Here is a 20,252-nt window from a genome sequence, read left to right as displayed (position 1 = left end):
ACATTGCAAATTTTCTTAACACGTCTGATTGTTCCAGCTATTCCCAGTCCCACACGTGACAGACTGCACTGTTTCTGATTGGCTAGGCAAAACGAATAGCGAGTAACAATCAATCACTTTATCAACAAATTGTTGCAATAATTGTTTAAATGTCAGAAGTCTCTCTCGAGGGGAACACTGAAAGAATGAAAACTATATGAAAGATGACTGTCTTCGGCAAAAGGTGACTCAATCGCAGTTTTCTAGATCTTTCGCGTCACGCACGACGGACTAAGCGAACGGGGGACTACTCGTAGTCTTTAACTTTTCGCAATCAAAGGAATGGCTGGTCTCAACGCTCTTCTTCTTGCAAACACCACAGCTGATTTGGCTTCCATCGCCACTTTGTCGAACAGCGAGAAGACTCAACAAACTGTTGTGCAGAAAACTGCTAGGCAAATTATCGAAAATGTTTCCTTTAGGGAAGTCAACTTCTGCTTGACACTCGGGACAACGAAATTTCCCTTGTCTTTGGCTGACGTGTTTCTCCAAGCACTCACAGCAGAAGACAAGACGATATGAAGACAAGCTATGGTCTTGGGTTTGGAGTAAGTGTCCAAACAGATCGAACAAGTAACTTGTTCCTCCTCAGGTTTTTGACGAGAGACTACATCGAATAGACAAATTCGGCTATCACGCATGTGACATTAAATTGGGTGTTTACATTGCGTGAAAACGAGGCTCCCTTAACATTTTCCTTATTATTCCAGCCGTTTGTATTTGTTGTGTTAATTATGCGCGTTGCTGTAGTTGTTTATTCAATAAAGAATAGAAATGGTCAAAATCCTCGAGGAATTTTCCAAAATTTGGCTCAACGAGCATGGTCTTCGTGGCTCGAGCAAGGCGGAAAAAAGAATACTGGAGAGAAAAGCTATAAGTTCTTTCGGGAAGCTAGGATATGTTTACGATGTTTACACGTGTCAGTAGTTGGAGGATTTCTATGTCAGGGCAGGTTGCTAAAGATCTCTAAGAAAAATTGAAGAGCCTCATTTTAGCCGTAATCTTCAGGGCGAGCGATGGCAGGGCAGAAGAACGCTCTTCGTGTAAGGGGGGAAGCGGTGGACATTGCAATCATGTATTTGCATTATTGTTCCGGTTGAATTATTATTCATGTTTTAAAATCAAAGACATCCCGAGTGATGCAGTCTTTACAAGACTACCCCAGTCTTGGTATATTTCGAGATCAGTTTCTTTGTGTTAATGACACTTGATTTTCTTGTTGTAGTATCCCACTAAATCTGCATTTTTCTATCTAGATTAGGCAACAGAAATTGTAAGATAATTGTGAATTCACCATGACTGTTAAATCCAGTGAAAAGTGTAATAAATTTGCCCTCTTTCTTTGAGCTGCACTTTCGGAAAGAAGGTAAGATACAGAAAAATTATGAAACCAGGGAATTCTAAGATGTTCATCTAATTAACTACAGATTTCATCCCCAAGATGTTTGTGCCTTTCGAGACCAACGTGACACATTCTCCCTCAGATGCTGCCGAATCCGTTGCTTCATTTTCTTTTCTGCTTTGATTCATCTTTTCTGAAGCGTACCTCTTCACCGCTTGGACCTTCTCCTGCTTATCTTTATCCCACGAAAAACAAAGGAACTGCATCGGCCTTCAATCGATTTTTACTAGTGTAAGGATTGATAAAATCTTCTGATGTAAAGTGTTCGCTGCAGTACTGGCGTTGAAATATCGTGGATCTCTTTTCATTTTCACGATCCAAACAGAGACAAGACTTTTAAAATTTGACGGAAACCCGTGAAACCGCAGATCTTTTCGGTTAGCGAAGCTGTTCTGACAGTCTCCGGTGCAACAAAACCGCGGAATCGTGGCTTATTTTTCTCTAAATGACAATACGAACGTACTTGTTTTGGTGGCTGTGACTAAAAGTGGGACGGGGACTTGGGGACTGGGACATAGGACGTGGGACGTGGGACTCGGGGACGCGGGGACGCGGGGACGCGGGGACGATTATTATATTTTCCTTATTTTTAATTAATGAATTTTTTTGTAATAGTGTGCGATAGTAAATATGTCTGTAAATAGTGTCAATTAATAAAATCTGAAATCTGAATCTGACGTGGGGTAGAAATCGTTGGTAATAACATTATTTTGGGTTTGTCGATTTGTCCGTAGTGAAATTTGCTTGTCAGCGAAAGTAGAAAATTAAATGATTCAGAAATTGAAAAATGACTCTTTCTTTCATTTTCTTCTGGTTCCTATCTACATGTAGGCTTTCGCTTATGTTTTTAGGATAGAATTTTATACCGTGAAAGTCGTTTTAGATTATATCGGCCCGAAAATTCGGGTTAGTTAATCTCTCCGAGTGAAAACCTGTTATGTTCGTCCTATGAGAAATCGAGGTTTTTCGACATAAATTCCTCATGTAGAACTGAAAGTTCGTTGTCATCGATAGTACCGTTTTCGTAGCTCAAGCGAAACTGGTCGTGGAGCTCGTGAAAGGAAGACATGACAAAATTTTTCGATAGTTTTAGGTCGATGTTTGCAAGGACTCAGCTCTATTTACATGTACTTGCACTTAGTTTTCACGCCGTGAATGACGTCCTCGACCCAGTCTTCCAAAAGTTTTACTCATCATCGTCGTCTCATTCAATTCATCATCGGTGCTTAAGGTCCCTATTACTTTTCACTTGACCACCGAAAATTGTATTTTACAAATTCAGCGCAAAAATCAGGTGATGTTTGTTTATCACGTCCTCCAGTCCCCGCGCGTGCTCGCGTCCCACGTCCCTGCGTCCCCACGTCCCCGCGTGTGAGTTAGCCGAATTTGTCTATTCGAAATGATTCGAAATTAGCGAGAACCGAAAAAACTTGAGTTTTGGGCTTTTGGCATAGGTCCGGATCGAGAGCGGCCAAATATGAAGGCGAGGCTGCTAAGCAGACCTTAGCAGTCCTGCTGAAAACGACGACTAACTATAGTCACGAGATGCGAGCTACTTTCTATTTCTATAAACCTCCAAGGACGTTGTTTTATCTTCTTTGATAATGGAGTAACATCTTATTCCTAATGGTTTTTTCACTGAAAAATATCGATGATGCGGGGTTTGGACTTCGCGATGGCTCGAAATTGGGAAGCCTCATTAACCGGAAACCAGGATCGTCTCGAGATCAGGCCGAGTTAGCGAATGTCTGGGGCAGCTGTGGTCATGTTTTTGTCGCGACCAACGCCGGCCGTAACTTGCATGCTTTCGAATCCATTCCTCGATCAAAGTGGACACCTGAGAGTGAAAGCCTTCTGTTGCAAGGTAAGGCTAGGGGCGTTCAGCTGATTAGGGGGTGGAGAATTCAAGTGTGATCTTCATAGGACTTAATGGGTTACTATTTAAGCTTAATTAAGTTCTTAAGTAAAACATTTTTATTAACATTTAAGCTTATGTTTGTTCAAACATCATAAATAATGAAATTGTGTTGTAAATCTCATGACACGAGATGTGATGTTTTTGCATTTTGAGGGGGTGGGTGTGTGGGTGGGTGTATCCTTTCTTGTGGCTTCTTTTGCACCCCATTGCTGTAATCCCTTTGTTGTGGACAAAGCAAGCAATCAGTTCATTGATGGAAACTGGATGGGAAAGGAATGCCTCGTCCCCAGTTGTCCAAACCAGCGAAAGTAAATTAAAAGTTAAATCCACGAAAATTGGGGGAAGGAAAGATGGGAAAGGGAGGAGAAGCGAAATTACTAATAAGTAATTTCTCACAGTATAAAATTGTCAAGCAGATAGTACACAGGTGATAACAATGAAGAATCCATCAACTAGGCGATATTGCTTGATTTAACACCAAATTCTCAGAATTATCAGTTTTAGAAATGTATGGCGGACAGTAAGGAGAATTAACATTGAGATCTTGGGAGTGAAAAAGTTAAATGCTGGTAAATGCAGTTTAACAAGTTTAACAACAAAATGTAGCTGGTACTTCTGATCAGCAGTATTCATATGGTAATGCAGGCTCAGTGCACTTCATCATTGTACTAGCATGTTGCAGCCTGGCAGACCCTGGAACGTGGGGGCTCATAGCTGGGTTGTGGGGATTGCCAGCCATGGGGGCGTTATACTGTCTAGGGGACGGCTGGTCACAGTGGAAACCCCTGGATATCCCAGGCTACCATCTTCCATACAGCATGATGCAGTTGTTAATGTTGCCCCCCTGCTCCATTCTGCACTTGTTCTCAGCTCACCCTGATTACACTTCATGCTTGGTTTAATTTTAATTGCTGATTGCACTCCATGCTCAGGAAAACATGTGAAGGAGGCAGGAGAAGGTTGTCCTACAGAAGTATTAAAGTGCACGAGACTGTGCCAAAAGCTATCATAGGTAGAGTTTCCAATTAGTTTACCTTTGTTTGATCAAAGTTCACATGATGTTGCTTCAGGGCAAAGGCACAAGAAAACACATGTCAAGTACAGCTTGTCATGATTTTTACATTTAGCCCTGAGACACCATGAACTTCAGTCCATTAGTGGTAAACTACCACTACCCATAACAATGTTTGGCATTGTTGCGTGTGATTATACAGTGAATATTAATTGTATTAATGGTTTCTTTTCATTTCAGACCAAGAATCTCCCATTGTGAGTGTCTTGTCTAGTGTCGAAAATCCATTGCTTGTCTTCATAGTTCACCAAAATAGCATCACAGAATGTTGGGAATTTACTCAGTCAAACTACAAATGGATTAAGAGAAATGAATTTCAACTGAGTAACACAAAAGGAGTTGAAATATTGCATGTCATAGTCCACCCCCTGGTAAATGCATTCTTCTGGTGCGAGCGTCGTTCAGTCTCCGCATCAAATTTAATAACCTGTTGTGTTTGTTTGAGAGATGTGACTGTTTCTGAAAGACTAGGAAACAATACGGTGGTTTCTGTTGGACCCTTGGTTGTGATTCTTCATGGCTGTCCTACCATGTCTTTGCACATCATTGGCAGAAGCGTTTGTCTTGTTCCTGACTTTCCTGAGGAGTTGAGGAGTTTTATTCTCTTTTGGACATTTGTTCAGCGGTCCTTAAAGGTTTGTTAAAAAATCTCTAAATATGATATGCAAAGCAATCTGTATGACATATTGGCTTCCACAAGAAAAAGAAATGACTCCTACATCTGCCAACTTATCTGCCAACTTTTTCCGATTTTTACCTTGGGAGTTCCAGTATTTTTTAAAGAAGGAGCGACCACATTCAAATACTTCCAAACATTCCTGTAGACATTTTGAAGATTTTCAAAGACATTTTGATCACTTACCTGTCCCAGCTGCACCAAAATACCACCAAACATAGTACCATCAAAAATAACTCCAACAGAAGTACTTTTCCTCTGAAAATCGCAGAATTGGGGAAAGTTTATCATTCAATATTTACCAGCTGTGCATGTTTCTTTTCTTGCCTTGGTTCGTATGAATTATTCCTTTTTTTTGAAAATGTTTTCATTTAAGGCTGTAATACCTGAAATGTTTCAACTAGGCATCTACAGGGGGGAGATTGAAGCTTTCTGCATGTAAGAAAGAGACTCGCGTTTTGGACAAGATTATTATCAAAGACTTAATCATAGTTTGTAGAGAGAAATGGTTGTGACGCCCGGCAAACATCAAAGGGGCAAACAAAGATGCCAACATTTTTGTTGCAAGGTCCATGACGGTGCGCAATTTTTTGTTTTGCACTCATACACTATGCATGAATTACGTAACCAAAACGTTTCTGTTGGTAAATTCCTCAGTACGGAGTAAACAACTATTGAGTTTCGTGCATGGTCAAGGCTAAAAAAGAGAATGAAAATATACAACAGAGAAATTTGTTGGGTTTCATAACCATTCCCCTCTATTGACTATGGCTTAATTTAAGGTTTTCGCGCTTATTTTTGAGTTGAAGGGTCTCTCTGTGTTTAAGAGCACTTATTTTCAGATGATTTAAAGTAGTTACTTTACTTTAAACTGTGCATTCTGAATTTTCATCTTGACTTAAAAGTAATTATTATTATTATTATTATTATTATCATCATATTTTCCTTTTTGTTACAGATTTATATATGGAATTATGGTTTAATTGGAGATGTAGACACATTTGACTTCAGAGCTGTAGTTGCAGAGTTAGTTTGTCCATGGACGTCAGGAGCAAATAGTGGCAGGCACCATGTCATTGCTATCACATCTCACCCTACAACTAATGAACTTCTTGTACTCAACAGTGATTTAGAATTGTCATATTTCAAACTTGACGACAGAGATCCTGCTCTAACACCCCTTGTGAAACTTCTGCTGGATTCTTCATTTACCAATGACAAAATTTCATTCTTCTTTACATTTGATCTTATTGTTGGACTGGTGTGGGACTCAGGTGTTATTGTGCTTCATGACATTCACAGTGGAGCTAAAATCTGTAAGCTTGAAGACTTGCAAGGTCAAAATGTTCACATATGGAAGAGTTTTCATTTGGCTAATTCCATTGGATTTTGGTCAATCAGTGGAATTTGGAAGCTCCAATCTGGATCAGTTCTTGAAATTTCCGAGTGCATTAGATCTTCCATTTCTTTGGCAAACATTGTAACTGGAGAAACCAATTCTTCAGTGATTCAAGGAAGGCTAAATGAATCCAGTTCCAAAACCAGGGCTTCGCACAAGAATTGTTTTATAGCCGATGACCCATCCTTGAGAACTGAATTTGACAACTCATCTGAGAAGTTTGTTATACCTGAACTTGTACAAGAGCAAGAAATGTTTTCTTCCAGAAGCACTACTGAACAATCTATGAACACTGATGAAAGGCTATTTACTGGCCCACTTTTGGCAGCAAGTCACTTGATGAAGTGGAATTTGAATCACAGGGCAGCCAAGCTTGCACTGGACTCAGTTGTTTGTTCAACACTCTTGTCAGATTGTGCTCTGAAAGATTCAGAGATTCCAAGATACTTTCTTGATCTCTTAGTAAGCGAACATGCTCAGGACCCAGCGATAGCCCTTGCTTTACTCTGGGAACATCCAATGCACAGAGAATTCATCCTTCAAAGGCTTGAACAATATGTGGGTGAAAGCATACACAAACCTCACAAGACATTTTTAAATGAGCTTTTGCATCCATACTTGAGTGAATTTGTTTTGCTGGGCAAGCAGTGTAAGTCTGCAATAGATTCTGGTTTCAAAGGAATGACGCAGTCACCCTCACTTCCAACAAACTCTGTCAGCCAAGAAGTTCCTGCTTTGCTGGAGGCATTCAACAGTGGCCCACTGGACATGACATCACTGGAGAGGCTGAGCACATTAAGTCATCAACAGCCCCACAAGGTTCTAGAATGTGTAGCAGAGTATTTAAAGATTGATTCTAAGCAGGATGACTCACAGGGACATCAATTGGAGCAGAGATGGAGAACAATTTACAGGTACGTCTGCTCAACAATCTTGTTTACTGTCAGGCAACATCCTTTAAAAGGAAAGTATATTGCTCTGGAATGCCTCAAGTCACTTGGCAACAAACTGCATTATTTTGATCTTCTAGAGACTTTCCATCTGAAAGCAGACACACGTTTTGTGGCCAAGTAAGGTTACACTCAACCCCCTCCCCCAACCTAACCTTCCTCTTTCTTCAGTCCAACTTTTGGTGAATTTTTTTATGGTGGTTGGGGAGGTGGGTGCTTTGTACCCTGTGGGGTTATTTTGAAATGAAATTAGTGAAACTTGGGATTAGCCATGAATGCTAATCTTAGAGAGATGTCCACCATTAGGACAGGCATCTGACTTTTGTGGTAACCTTGCAAGGCATTAACGAGCAGATAGCTGATAACAGACCAACAATTACCATCTACTCAATAACGTCTTGTTATATCTATCACCAAGCATTTAATAAGGATTTAATGAGGAGGATAATGTAATATTGTAGGGTTGCAACGGAATTACGATTATTATATGGTTTTATCGACATGTCTTTCAGACTTGAGTGGAGAAATGGCCAGTGGAAGAGGAGTAGAATAGCTCTCAAAGATCCTTTTAATGCCCTTTTGAACATCCTCCTACGAATCTTTTGCGATTCAAAATCAGAATGGCTCATGAAGATGGTGGAGAGAGGAATGGATACAATTCAGCTGGCAGAGTCAGATGAGAGAACTGAGGTCTGGTAAAGATAATTGATAAATTTAAAAGGGCCTGTCGATACCATTTAGACAGTGAGTTGACCAATCAGAATGTTACTTGAGAACAAAGGATAGTGATCTTTTTTGTAAATAAACCAATAACATTGATGGATACAAACAACAGTTCTACTACAAATTGGAAACCCAACAAAAGTGTGAACTGTTGTGAACCTCCCAGGAAACTTTGCCACTTGTTGATTGGTTAGTTACAGTCCTACACTTTTTGTGCTCTTTTCAGTGGTTTCAATTTAGTTGTCATGAAATTAGTTTTCAAGCTAGATTTTTCGAGCGAAATTTGTAATTTTGGAAATTCTCCATCAAGGTATGAATCTGTGGAGTGTATACAACACAGAGGAGTTGATGATATTCACATGTTCATGTCAAATGAAGCATTACTTGAATTCATGAAAAAGACAGCACTCCATAGTTCTCAGTTTAAGTTCTGATTGGTTGGTTTTCTTCTATGTTGCCCGGTTCAAGTAATTGCACTATAAGTTAAATTGAAAGGGATCCCAAGCACCCCTCAGACACTTTCAGTATTGGCTGAGGAAACAATAGAACAAACAACAGAAGCAGTAAACCTAGCCGTTAAAACAGTAAAGGTGTGTGAAACAGGGAGCGAATGAAATTACAGTCACGTTCTGAAGAGTTGCATGTTTTTACTGTAGTTATATAGAAGGGCTACCTTTCTTGTCAAAAATGGTTTAAAGTTGTAAAAGGACAAAGGATTGACCCCAGGCAGAGCCTCCCCACATAAAACTTTTTTAGTACTCCTCCCTCCACGTGAAATGTGTTTGGGCCAAATTCAGTGATGGTAATAACGTGGTGGCTGCATTAACAGGGAAATATGAGGGGAGGCTGGGTTCCACCGTACTGATAGGCAGTGTTTTGTAGGGAAAAAACTGATCGGGTTGTCAGATAACAGTGGACGTTTTTTCAGAAAATGCTATGCTTCTTTTAACGAAAAGGAAAATACATGTCTTTTGTACACGTATTTCATATGATGTAATGAAATTATTACATTAGTTGTTTTAGACCTGAAGAGACGCTCTATCTTACATTACTACAAAAAACTTGTCAGAACTTTCTTCCAAACTAATTTTTAAGTGTTAATTTCTCTGCAAGCATCAAAGACCAATGATAATGGAAAGTTGACTGAAGGAATGCCATAAGATTTCATTTTGATTTTTTTTCTGTAGGAGTATCTAACCCAGTCTGTGTTGGAGTGTCTTCCAGTTTTGCGTACAAGACATGTAAACACTAAGTCCATGTTGGTTCACTCACAACTCTGTTACTCTATTGGTCAAGAGACTCAAGCTTTGCATCTCCTTCTAAGCAGCAAAATGTGGAAGGAAGCCATTGACTTTGTTTCCTGTTGTGGAAAGAGCAGTGAGAATTCAACTTTGCTTTTCGTCATGTTGATAAAGGGACTTCAGAGCGGAAGAGCTTCCTGTGAGATGCTAGTCGAGGCCCTCAACATAAAGCCCAAAGGTTTTAGTACCTATGAACTGCTGGCTATTATGAGGGACCAAGCTCCGGTTGCTAAGGAACCTTTTCCAAAGGGTGCAAGACAGGCAACTGTTGGTGAAGTAAGGCCTTTCCTTGCTGCCCTTTTCTCGTCTTGAAGCACAAGAAAACCTAACCGTTCGTGGAAGTGAGATAAGCACGAGGAATAGAGAGAGGAACTTTTTCCTTTCCTGGAGCTTGTGCTTTCTCTCCTTACCTGACAAGTTGACCAAACACGGCCACGTCTGCACGCGCTTCACATTCCGAGATCCTTTCTGACATCAGGTTGGACCTCACTCACGCAAAATCGTGATTGTAGGAGCCCATCTACACTACGCCGCAGGAACTTGAAAACACAGCAATCACCGGTCATTTGGTTTTGTGTTTGAGGAAAACTCGGTCAGGGAAATCACATGACTATCGCGATGCCATCGCTTTCGAAAAGCTCCGTTTTCAAAATGTTTTCTGTCCATACGAAAATGAAAAGCCGGCGTTTTCAAATTCCTCCGGTTTGAAGAGCGTTTTCGAAAAGCTCCGTTTTCGTGACGGATTAGTGTGGACGGTAGGCCTAACCGCAGAAATAGAGCTGCGTTTTCCAATACCTCCAGCGCAGTGTAGACGGGGCCTGAGAATAGGGACCTTAAGCAAACCACGACCGCAACGGCAACGAGAACGCCATCAAACAAAAGACTTCACGAGCAGAACAGTGACTGTACACGTTTGTTATAAATCTTTGTACATTTCTTTGCCGTCCTCTTTAAAACAACAACGTGAAATGAAAGTTCTGCGTATTTTGGAGAACGTAAACGACGGCGGCTAATTTTTCGTAGTTTAGATTGGAAAGTTCGTCATGTTTCACCTACGAAGTGAAAAATAAGAACTTTCGAAACGCTGACGATAGTTCTTCCCAGTTCACGTCAAAAATGAGCCGTGGTAAAGTGTTTCCAAGTTGAGCGTATTTGGCGGTTGTTGCTTAGCAAACGTGACAAACTTTTTCTCCTGTTGTTCCACTCAGGAAGTAAAGGACGTTTACCTTCTTTCTTTAATAAGAACAGAAATTCGAGAGAGCGAGAGATTCAGTTGAAACTGTACACATCCGAGCAGTCGGCGAGTTCCTTCGCTACGGATTATGCTAAACTTCAGCCAGTTTCTGGGTTTTAATTAGGAATAGGAATATAAATATGTAGCGTGATGAAAACTCTAGAGAAAGTTCGGAAGGCTTGGGAAGTTTATGTAAACCCGAGTTGCAGTCAAGGGTTTACTAGTTCCGGAGGGTACCGGGGGAGAGCTCACATGTGAAAAGGTCGGAGATGCTCGTCCGAATTAAACCCCTTGGGTGTGGTTTGAGCTTTATTTGACCCCCAAAAGATACCACTTCAGAAACGGACAGGCAGCGTTGGTTTCATTATTTCTTCGGGTGCAACCCTAAAAGACTAAAAGTCTGTGATTTACACTCTTATAAGCGAGAAGACGAACATCCCCGACTTTTTCTCTTGGAAGTTCCCTCCCCCGGGTTACTAGTCATGGAAGGAGGGAGCGTTGCGTGATGACCCGACGACGACTGTGAAGGATTCTACGGGCTTACATAAGTAGTTTGAAATTCTCCCGACATTTCTTTAATGTCCGCATCAGGTTATGCTGGCTTATGCAAAAGAACCGCCAATTTTTTTTATAGAGATTTTATTTTGTAAAAATAAAGTCAATAAAATGCAATGGAATATCAGATCTTTGTTAACATAGCTTCATGCAAAACGAATACTTAGCGAATACCCATGTATACAATAATGGAAACCTTTTTGTCAATGTGAAAGCGCGAATTTGAGATGACTCGATGACCAACAGAATCTATCTACCACTGCAGATTCAGATCTGTGATTTGCATGTAAGCAGATGAATTTTTTAAAAGTTTAAATATTTCAGGCATTAGATTTACGGTTGTAAATGAACAATTCGATCTACACAGATCGTTATATTGAATAGAAGTTTATTTGCCAAAATTAAATTCTGCCAGGAAATGAACAATGTAGATCAATGATGCGAGAAACAGTACACTGTTGTTAACAAAATATTAAGAGGATATGATGAAATGTTGATCTTCTAATTTGTACATTGTAACATATTAAAATCTAGTTTTATATTTCAACAGAATGCTTTACAGAAATTCAAATTATTAAAGTTAGCTTCAATTCGTATGTTCTTCTCCTTTTGGTGTCTTATCGGTTACCGATTATGTGGAGAGCAATTTTCTCTTGGTGAAGAGGGAGTGCTTCTTTCATGTTTAAAAGATGCATGCTGTTACACGAGGCAATGGTTTGTGCAGCTTGTCACCCAGTTGTTTTGTGCAATAAGCCCTTTGAGTGAGCGTGTCACGTGACCTTGTCAATCATAATTAACAATTAGATTATGAGCTCGAGATTTCTATGAGGTGATAGTTGATGGGGCCAAAGGCAGAGTCAACTATCGCCTCATAGAAATCGAGAGCGAATAATCTAATTGTTTTAGTAGAATTCTAATTGAAATTAACGCAAATAACGGTTTCCAAATATTTTTGTACGCATCATTGAACTTTACACTTTAACAAAATCGCACGTGTTGAAATGTTCCTGGTAAATTTGCAGGTGTTTACGCGCGCGCACCCGTTAACTCAATAATTTCAAGCTTTGAAGGTCAAGAAACCATTATTATCCTTCTTTTTGTCTTCTCAGGAATTTAATTACCCATTTACATCTGAACTTTCTGCCAAAAATTCGGAAAAACGATAAAAACGTCGCATTTCGTAAACGACCGATAGCCACTGCACTCTAATGGCTGATAGTATACGAGTAGCTCAGCCAATCAGATTACAGCATTTGCATTAGTATACTAATAGAATTCTACTAATGTAAAATAGAAACCATAAATAGAAAAAGCGTGATGAAATTAGTTTGAATTCCAATTTTGTGGCCGCAACGTTTGAATGTGAGATGTTACGGTTATCTTAAGGTTAAAAAAATAAAACAAGACTTGTAAGGAAAAATGTTGCTGGATGGCAATCTTTGCCGTGCAACATTCAAAGTGTCCTAAAATCTCGCATCACTACTTCCGTAACTTCAACGTTGGAAATTTTACTAATTTCATCCCGCTCTTTCCATCCTGCGACTGACGAGGTCACGTGACACGTTCATGCAAAGGGCCTACGCGTGCCTATTGCACAATTAGCGCGCGCATACATCTACTATTTCCTTAGAGGAAAAATGTAAAACAACCGCAGTTTCCAGAAAAGATATCTTATGTACCATTTACAGGTTTTCGTCGATTTGATCACAAGTCATTACATATTAATAATGACCACTAATAGCGCGACAACTGTAGACTACGAGTAGTCCCTCTTTCTCTTAGTCCGTCGTGCATGACGCGAAAGAAAACATGGCCGCGGAAAATCCTAGGAGCGAGGATCCTCACCCCCAGGATTTCGCACGGCCATTATTTTCTCGCGGTTTTCTTTCGCGTCACGCGCGGCGGACCGAGTGAAAAACAACTGTTCTTGGCCTTTGCGTGACAAATTTCGTTATGTTACATATGGTCCGATCTGGAGTAGTCCTGTGTGTACAAGATTGGCTCGGTGAGACGTCGATTGCGCCGCTCACCATCCCTTAGTCGGAATGCGCGAGTACGAGCGCGGAATTGATTTTGCGCGGCTTTACGATCGTCTTCGAAAACTTCCATTCCATCACCAGTAACTGTACCATGACTGGCTTTCGCGCCGTCCTCTATTCCGTCCTGTTCTTTTCTCGCTGAGTTTGAATCCTGGCGATAAAACGGAAGATATTCACTCACCGTGGGAGCAGACATCTTGCGACATCCGCGCTGTCTGATATCAGCTTTGGGGCCGTCGCTTGATCGGAAGATCGCGTCGCTAAGCGCAGCGGGAAACGCATCGCCAACGCTTCCCATTGGCGGGCACATGGTGGCCAGCAGTTCGAATGGCAGACTTTGTTTCATTCTGTGTCGATCCAGACTCCAAGCGTTCAGGTTTTCAAGTGGCAAGCTTTCAACTTCCGGTATAAGTTTGGCCAGTCTCTCGTCAAAGCTCCTACTTTTGCGGATGACTTTATTCCTGGCTCGGGACACCTTGATTTCCTCATGGTCGGTTCTCATGACTCGTCTCTGGATACTCCCCACGAGTTCTTTTGCCGCGCGCTCTTTTCTCCAGTCGATGATCAAGCCGTCGTCGTCTCCAGTCCCACTCGGTTCAGGATCATGAGAATCCTGCATTTGACTTACGCCCTGGTGGTCACCTTCTTCCAAATAAGGCTTTGAGGTTAATTCCTGATAAGGAAAGCACAAATAAGAAAGTAAATAGTTTATCGAAGAGAAACTAAGAAAAAGGAAGGCTAAACTGATGATTATGTATAAATTAATCCATGATTTGATTAAGACGGATTCCGCTCAAAGTTCCAGCAATAAGTGCATAAAATTATTTACTAAAAATCTACTTATAACACGGTAACTTTTTGAATACTATTTAAAACAACTTACTGTAATTCATTTCTCAAGGTGACCCCGCGTTTAAATCCCCAAACATATTCGAGAAATTTAATTTCAAACCTCGTAAGAATGCTTAAAGCGTGTGTTATTGTGTTTTCAACTAACCCGACACGTCCGTTTTATGAGAAATATGGATAACTTCAAGTTCAGTTTTCTCTCGCGGGGTCAGCCTGAGAGCTAAGGTCTCGATAAGATCTTCCTACCTTAATTCAACATATTACCATGCCATGAGGTTTTTTTGGTAACTTAATTTTTGCCATTATTGCTCGAATGTTCTGCGGAAATCATCTTAATTTAGATGCAGTTGGACCCTGCTATTTCAAAAAACCCAAGCATGCTTGCAGGCTAAGTTAAGGACGTAACACAGTGAGTGACCTGAGCTCGGCCAGGTTCACAGTAAACTACTTTAACTATAAGGTCACAATACCTCACACAAAACACCTTTGGGAATTACCTTTTGTTTTAACTCTGTCTCCAGGTTAGAGATCCTCTTTCTTAGTTCTTCGTTCTCTGCTTTCTCTTGGTTTAGAATCGTCTTTACAGATGCAAGTTCCTCTTTGGCCTGATCGTATTTCTTTTCAAACTGTCGCAAGTAGTCCGTCTGCTGTCGAAGACTCAATTCTTTGGACTCCAAAGTTTTCTTGTGTCGTTGGGCAGCTTCTTCCGCCTCTTTCCTCATCTGGTCGAGTTCCAGGGAGGTATCTGTCATGGATTTGGAGTAGAAATCCCGTTCTTCTCTATAAATCTTTGAACTTTCTTCCGCTTCTTTGCAGTTTCTTTTGAGTTCTTCCATGGCGCGTTCCTTGTGGTTTAGTTTGATCATCAAATCAGAGATTTCATCTCGCTGGCGGGAGCATTCTCTGTCGACAACTTCTTGATTTTTTAGTAACTCCTCTTTCTCGGCCTCTACCAGATCAAACTGTGCCTTCAGAGCTTCGGTCCAGCGCTTCACCTCCGTTAAATCATTCTCTTTTTCCTGCAGCTCACATTGCAACTTCGCACTTTCGAACTGCACTTCAAGTAGTTTCTTCTTCAGGCTCTCGCAGGTCTTCATTTCTGCTGATTGCGATCGTAGCTGCTGAGACAACTTAGTGGTCTCCTTTCTCTCAAACGCGTAGTCCACGTTGACTTTACTCAACTGCTGGTGCAGCTCGTCTCTTCGAGCGTTTACGTCTTCCATCTGATGTCGAAGTGTCTCGTTTTCTTCGTGCGCTGTCAGTAGCTTCATCTGTAACTGGATTATAAACTGGTTTGTCCTGCCCTCCCGCTGAACCTCTCCAAATCTCTGAAGGAGGTTCTCTCCCGTCTTGTTGGCACTGGACCGCGCCTCGTTAACCAAAGCGTCTTCAGTGTCTAATACCTGCTTTTCTAGTGAGTCGATTCTGCGTTGTTTTCTACCTTGCTCTAACAAGGCTTCTTCAAGCTTTTTCCTCAGCTCGTGGTTGTCTTTGAGAACTTGGTCATGATGAAGGGTCAGGTCCTGTAATTTTTCAGTGAGTACCTTTGAATAGTTGCTCAGGATGTCCACGTCAAGAAAGCTAGACCCTCCACCTTGATAAAATTAAAAAAAAAAAAAGAAAGAAATAAGACACGAGAGATCCTCGCACTTATGTGCACAATTTAGGCAGTTGCGCAAGTAAGCCTAAAAGAAATTCACGCCTCTGGGATACTAGAATCCCCTTAAATTACAATATTCAGAGAGAAAGCCCCATCAGCTTTGGTCGATTTGAATTTTGGAGATGTTGGTTTTTGTGGAGGGAGGAAAACCGGGGAACCCCTAAAACCCCGGAGAAAAACTCTCGGAGCAGGGAGAACCAACAACAAACTCAATCCATGCACATATGGCACCGGGATGGAATCAAACCCGAGCCACATTGATAAAAGGGGAGCGCTCTCACCACTGCGCCAACTCAACTCCCCTTCATCCTAGCTATTCATTTAGGGGAGATCACCGTTCGCGCTTGACGACAGTAATGTCTACCACCCTCTAAGAATTCTACATCGCCTCCTAGCTGAAGATATAGCAATTATCCTTCATAAAAATCAAACACTGAACGAGTAGATTCTTGTCCGTCTTACCGCTGATTAAGTGACTCTTCATGTCCGAAAATATGGGATTGCTTCCTAAAGAAACCAAATAAAATCAAGTCATCTTTCATCTTTATGGATTAATTGAGTGGGGTCAACTTAAGAGGGCCTCAATGAGGTTGATCGTATACGGCTAAAAATTTATCAAAATTGTAACTGACAGTTGAGAAATGAGACGTTTTTAAACCAATAAAAGACATCTGGGACTTGCAAAATTTGTTGATAACTGAGAGATGGGCTTAAATCCTAACTAGTAGCTGAGGCAGGGTCCACACTACGCCGAAGAAATTTGAAAACGCAACTTTATCTCCACGGTTTGGCCTACCGTTCACACTAATCCGTCACGAAAACGGAGTTTTTTTAATCGCTCTTCAAACCGGGCAAATTGGAAAACGCCGCCTTTGTGCTTTCGTGTAGACGGAACACATTTTGAAACGAAACTTTTAGAAAGAAATGAGGTCACGATAATCATGCGATTTCTGTGAGCGAGGTTTCTTCGAACACAAATCCAAAATGACTGGTGATTGTCGCGTTTTCAATTTCCTCCGGCGTAGTGTGGACAGGGCCAGAGGAATCCAGCACCAAACATCTAACTGACAACTGAGATTCCAGCTCTCCCACCCGGACTAACAATTAACTCATGCTAAAAGGTACTTTATTCTTAAATTTTTCAATGCGGCGATCGTCATTTTGATTGAAATGAAATATATTTTTGCTTTGCTCTTTGCCGTTGTTCACTATTAGGAAGTGTACAACCTGGATGCAAGGTTTCACATCCCATTTACACACGTGATATTTATTCATCGAGTTTTAACCAACTAGCTTCAGCTGATTGGCGTTCTTTGGTTGATGAAATTGACGGCGTAAATCTCGCCTTTATGTTACTGACGTGCAAAGGTCGCTCTGGCAAGATTATTTTACCGTGTGAATTTTCTAATCTTCAGATCAAACCTTGTGGACGGGCATACAGAGCGCTGAGATCCGGATGGGAACCTAGTCTGGGTTCTAGCCCTGGACAGCATGAGGATCACTTATGTATCAGCCTTGGTTGTGCCTCTCTTCACCCAAGAGAGAACACAAATGGCTAGGCCTGGGAACCGGAGGACGAGAATTTGGACATCGATGGGCGGGGTTACTAGCTAGAATCTAAGTTATCAATTAAAACTTTCGCCCATTTCCCGTTGTTAGTAAATATTTTTGATCTCGTATCTCTCAACTGATTGTTAAAATTTGGATAAATTTTCGGCTATCAGTTAAAACCGAACAAACTTAAAGAGCCTGAAGAAATAATAGATGAACAATTAGCAGTCAGTCTGAAGAAAAAAAGAAATACTTCAAGCCGCTTCATGGAACAGATTAAAACCGAAAATTACTTGCAACATTAAGCCAGATAAATGACTCAAACTAGACCTGTGTCTTTGCAAACTGATTGCGTTCAGGCCCTTCTCAGGAACATTGTAAAACCAAAGATAATCTGACGCTATTTTTCACTACTAGAAGGATAAAAAGCATCCTACTGTAATCTCATTCACTCCTTCGCCTACTGAAATAGAGCTTTTGTTGAACTACTGAAGTCGAAACTAGAAATTATTAAAATTAGGAACTTCAGGTATGGAGACAAATTCAACAACTGAAGTGGTTCGTGAAAAGTACTTATACTGGATAACAGAAGGGGCTACACCTCTTGACTGTAAATCAAATCATTTTGCCAAACGGACAAAAATTATTACGGAAAACACTACGAAGAAAATCACAAAGGCTACTTACTTTTCGTTCCACTTTCCCCGGTCAACATCTCGTACAAGCTCGGATTAAGAATCTGTAAGGCGTCAATAAAATGGTAGAACGCTCTCTCTCCCTTCATTTCTAAGATATCTAGAAACCTTCCTGCTTTTGATTCGCTGGTCTTCTCGGCTTGAATCAACTCGAAGTCCGTCTTATCAAAAGACGATTTGCTGATTAGGTAGTCGAACATGAACGTTCGATCCATTTGTAGATTTTGCACGATGAGCAAGCGGTGTTTGGTTAAGATGTCGGTGAAACTCTCGTCTAGGTCGTGTACGTCCATGGCAAATTGAAGAAAACAATTCGGAATTAATAAACAAAAATGACCCCACAGAGGAATCAACCTTATGGTTGAAAGGCAATGTGTGAAGCGCTCATTGAACACATCAACGAGTACAAGAAAACGAAAACACGCTCAAATGCTGAAAGTGTTTTAAGTTCTTCATCGTATCTGATACGGAACTTTCTTCCCTTTGATTGTCCAATCAACGTGCAGTTGACAGGAATTAGCTTAACTTGTTGCATATTACAATTTAATGAAGTTAAAAAAGTCCATAAATGAGCAAGAATTGCGGATATCTAAAGCCAGAGAATGTTTCGATTCCGGTTTGCTAGAAGTAAGATCGAAAGTCTTGAATTGTTTCGAAAGCTGAAGCAGATAGCCTTATTGGTGATAAATTGGCCCTAATTCAAAAAGGAGCTGTATATTAATGAAGCGAGAAGCATCCATAAATGAGCAAATAAGTGGAATCGAAAGGAAATGTTTTGATTCCGGTTTGTTAGGAAATATGATTCAAAGATCGATAATTCTCTTCAAATACCGAGGTCGGTTGTGACCTGTATGAAAAAGCAAAATAATAAGTAGAGAAAAGAAAAAAATGAACTGCCGAAATTTTCCTAACACTAAAGTAAAGTCTGCGTACGAGCCAAGTGGCCCATCAGGCTATAGCGTTTATCTCTGGTTTCAGTAGCATGAAGCGACTAGGAGTATTTCTACTCCCCCTGGGTGGTATGCTAGTTCATCGCAGGGTTACCCCGTGCATTGAATTCGCCGGTACCCCGTTACACACCTGGGTGGAGGGAGGCACTCTGAGAGTAAAGTGTCTTGTTCAAGAACACAACACGATGTCCCTGGCCAGGGCGCGAACCCGGACCGCTCGATCCGGAGGGGAGCGCACAAGGAATGAGGCCACCGTGGCTCTACTCCTGTCACTAAAGAGAAGAATAAACCTGCACTATCTATATCACAAAATAACTTCTTTTAAAATAATGTTACTTATATTTTTAGTTTCACTGGAAATGATTTCTCAATAAGACAGACATTTTGGCTACCCTAGTTGTAGAACGACACACCGATAATGGCAACCTTAGAATGCAGATATAGAAAAAGCTCCTTCCAAATCTGGAACTAGCGTCTTTACTTTCGTAACGTTACGCTAATCTTCCGCTTTTTACTTTTACAGGCACGGCGGCCCAATGTTGGCCCTAGACTCTGGATCAAGTCCCCGGGCGGGATCACTCTGTTGTCGTCTTGTGCAGGACACTATTATCACAGTGACTCTCTCTATCCAGGTGTTTACATGGGCACTGGCCAATTTAATACCGGCGGGAACCTTGCAATGGACTAGCATCCCATCCAGGGGAGAGTAGAAATACTCCTAGTAGCTTCATGTCACACAGAAATCGGGATTAGCTCCTCTTGTATTCAGGAATGGGCTTTTGACCCGATGCAGACTTTACCTTGCTGTACGGGTTCGGACTGTGATATTCAATAATTTAGACTGGCTAGTGACTCCTTCGCTTTTAGCAGTTGTCATGTAAAATCGTGTTTATTTGTTTATTGACTTATGTGTAGTTGTGGGATGGAGCTGCATTACGCTTTGCACATCTTGAAAAGTTTGGCCAAAATTTTCCAAGTTCATCGATCGTAATCCGTGTTAAATTCCATCTTTGTTCCTCTACGGCTTATTATTATCTCTTTAGTGCTTTTGTATCTTAGTAAACTACTATTTTCAGGTTTCCTTCAATTTAAAGATAATTTGTACGTGGTCAAAACAGGTCAAAATACCTTGACTGAATCCCTGTAACATATTCCCTTTCGCTATCTTCAATATTCACGTCTCCTTTACGAACAAGGAGAACAAAAAAGGAAACGTGTCCACCAGATCTCTAGAATTTA

At 40.9% G+C, this 20,252-nt stretch overlaps 2 protein-coding genes across 3 annotated transcripts; one reads left to right on the top strand and one right to left on the bottom strand.

The window, feature by feature from the left end:
- Positions 1-2,930: 2,930 nt before the first annotated feature.
- Positions 2,931-11,865, top strand: LOC110044700 (uncharacterized). 2 transcript variants are annotated; one of them, XM_089289834.1, is made up of 6 exons: positions 2,931-3,305; positions 4,291-4,371; positions 4,612-5,066; positions 6,066-7,420; positions 7,969-8,146; positions 9,367-11,865. In XM_089289834.1, the coding sequence occupies exons 1-6, from the start codon at positions 3,068-3,070 to the stop codon at positions 9,790-9,792; spliced, it is 2,733 nt and encodes a 910-aa protein (XP_089145960.1). In that variant the 5' UTR covers positions 2,931-3,067; the 3' UTR covers positions 9,793-11,865. The 2 variants fall into 2 exon arrangements, with proteins under 2 accessions (XP_089145960.1, XP_020605942.1); XM_020750283.2 differs by lacking the exon at positions 4,291-4,371.
- LOC110044096 (uncharacterized) lies at positions 11,641-18,738 on the bottom strand. Its single transcript, XM_020749620.2, has 4 exons — positions 18,056-18,738; positions 16,280-16,324; positions 14,655-15,751; positions 11,641-13,981 (listed from the first exon to the last, which is right to left on the bottom strand). Exons 1-4 carry the CDS (start codon positions 18,354-18,356, stop codon positions 13,226-13,228), a joined length of 2,199 nt encoding a protein of 732 aa, XP_020605279.1. The 5' UTR covers positions 18,357-18,738; the 3' UTR covers positions 11,641-13,225.
- Between the last annotated feature and the right edge of the window lie 1,514 nt (positions 18,739-20,252).

The sequence above is a fragment of the Orbicella faveolata genome, unplaced genomic scaffold (genome assembly GCF_042242905.1).
Source record: "Orbicella faveolata isolate gen_17 unplaced genomic scaffold, um_ofav_v1 contig_2, whole genome shotgun sequence".
In the NCBI taxonomy this organism is placed as follows: domain Eukaryota; kingdom Metazoa; phylum Cnidaria; class Anthozoa; order Scleractinia; family Merulinidae; genus Orbicella; species Orbicella faveolata.
This window is presented reverse-complemented; position numbering and strand designations above follow the sequence as displayed.

Bases quoted from the DNA above. Each gene is read 5' to 3' on its own strand.
- LOC110044700 (XM_089289834.1), top strand. From the start codon at position 3,068: ATGGTTTTTTCACTGAAAAATATCGATGATGCGGGGTTTGGACTTCGC. The intron at 5,067-6,065 runs GTTTGTTAAAAA...TTTTTGTTACAG, and splicing joins TTGTTCAGCGGTCCTTAAAG to ATTTATATATGGAATTATGG. The intron at 8,147-9,366 runs GTCTGGTAAAGA...TTTTTTCTGTAG, and splicing joins AGTCAGATGAGAGAACTGAG to GAGTATCTAACCCAGTCTGT.
- LOC110044096 (XM_020749620.2), bottom strand. From the start codon at position 18,356: ATGGACGTACACGACCTAGACGAGAGTTTCACCGACATCTTAACCAAA. The intron at 16,325-18,055 runs GTAAGTAGCCTT...TGGTTTCTTTAG, and splicing joins CGGGGAAAGTGGAACGAAAA to GAAGCAATCCCATATTTTCG. The intron at 15,752-16,279 runs GTAAGACGGACA...AATTTTATCAAG, and splicing joins GAAGAGTCACTTAATCAGCG to GTGGAGGGTCTAGCTTTCTT.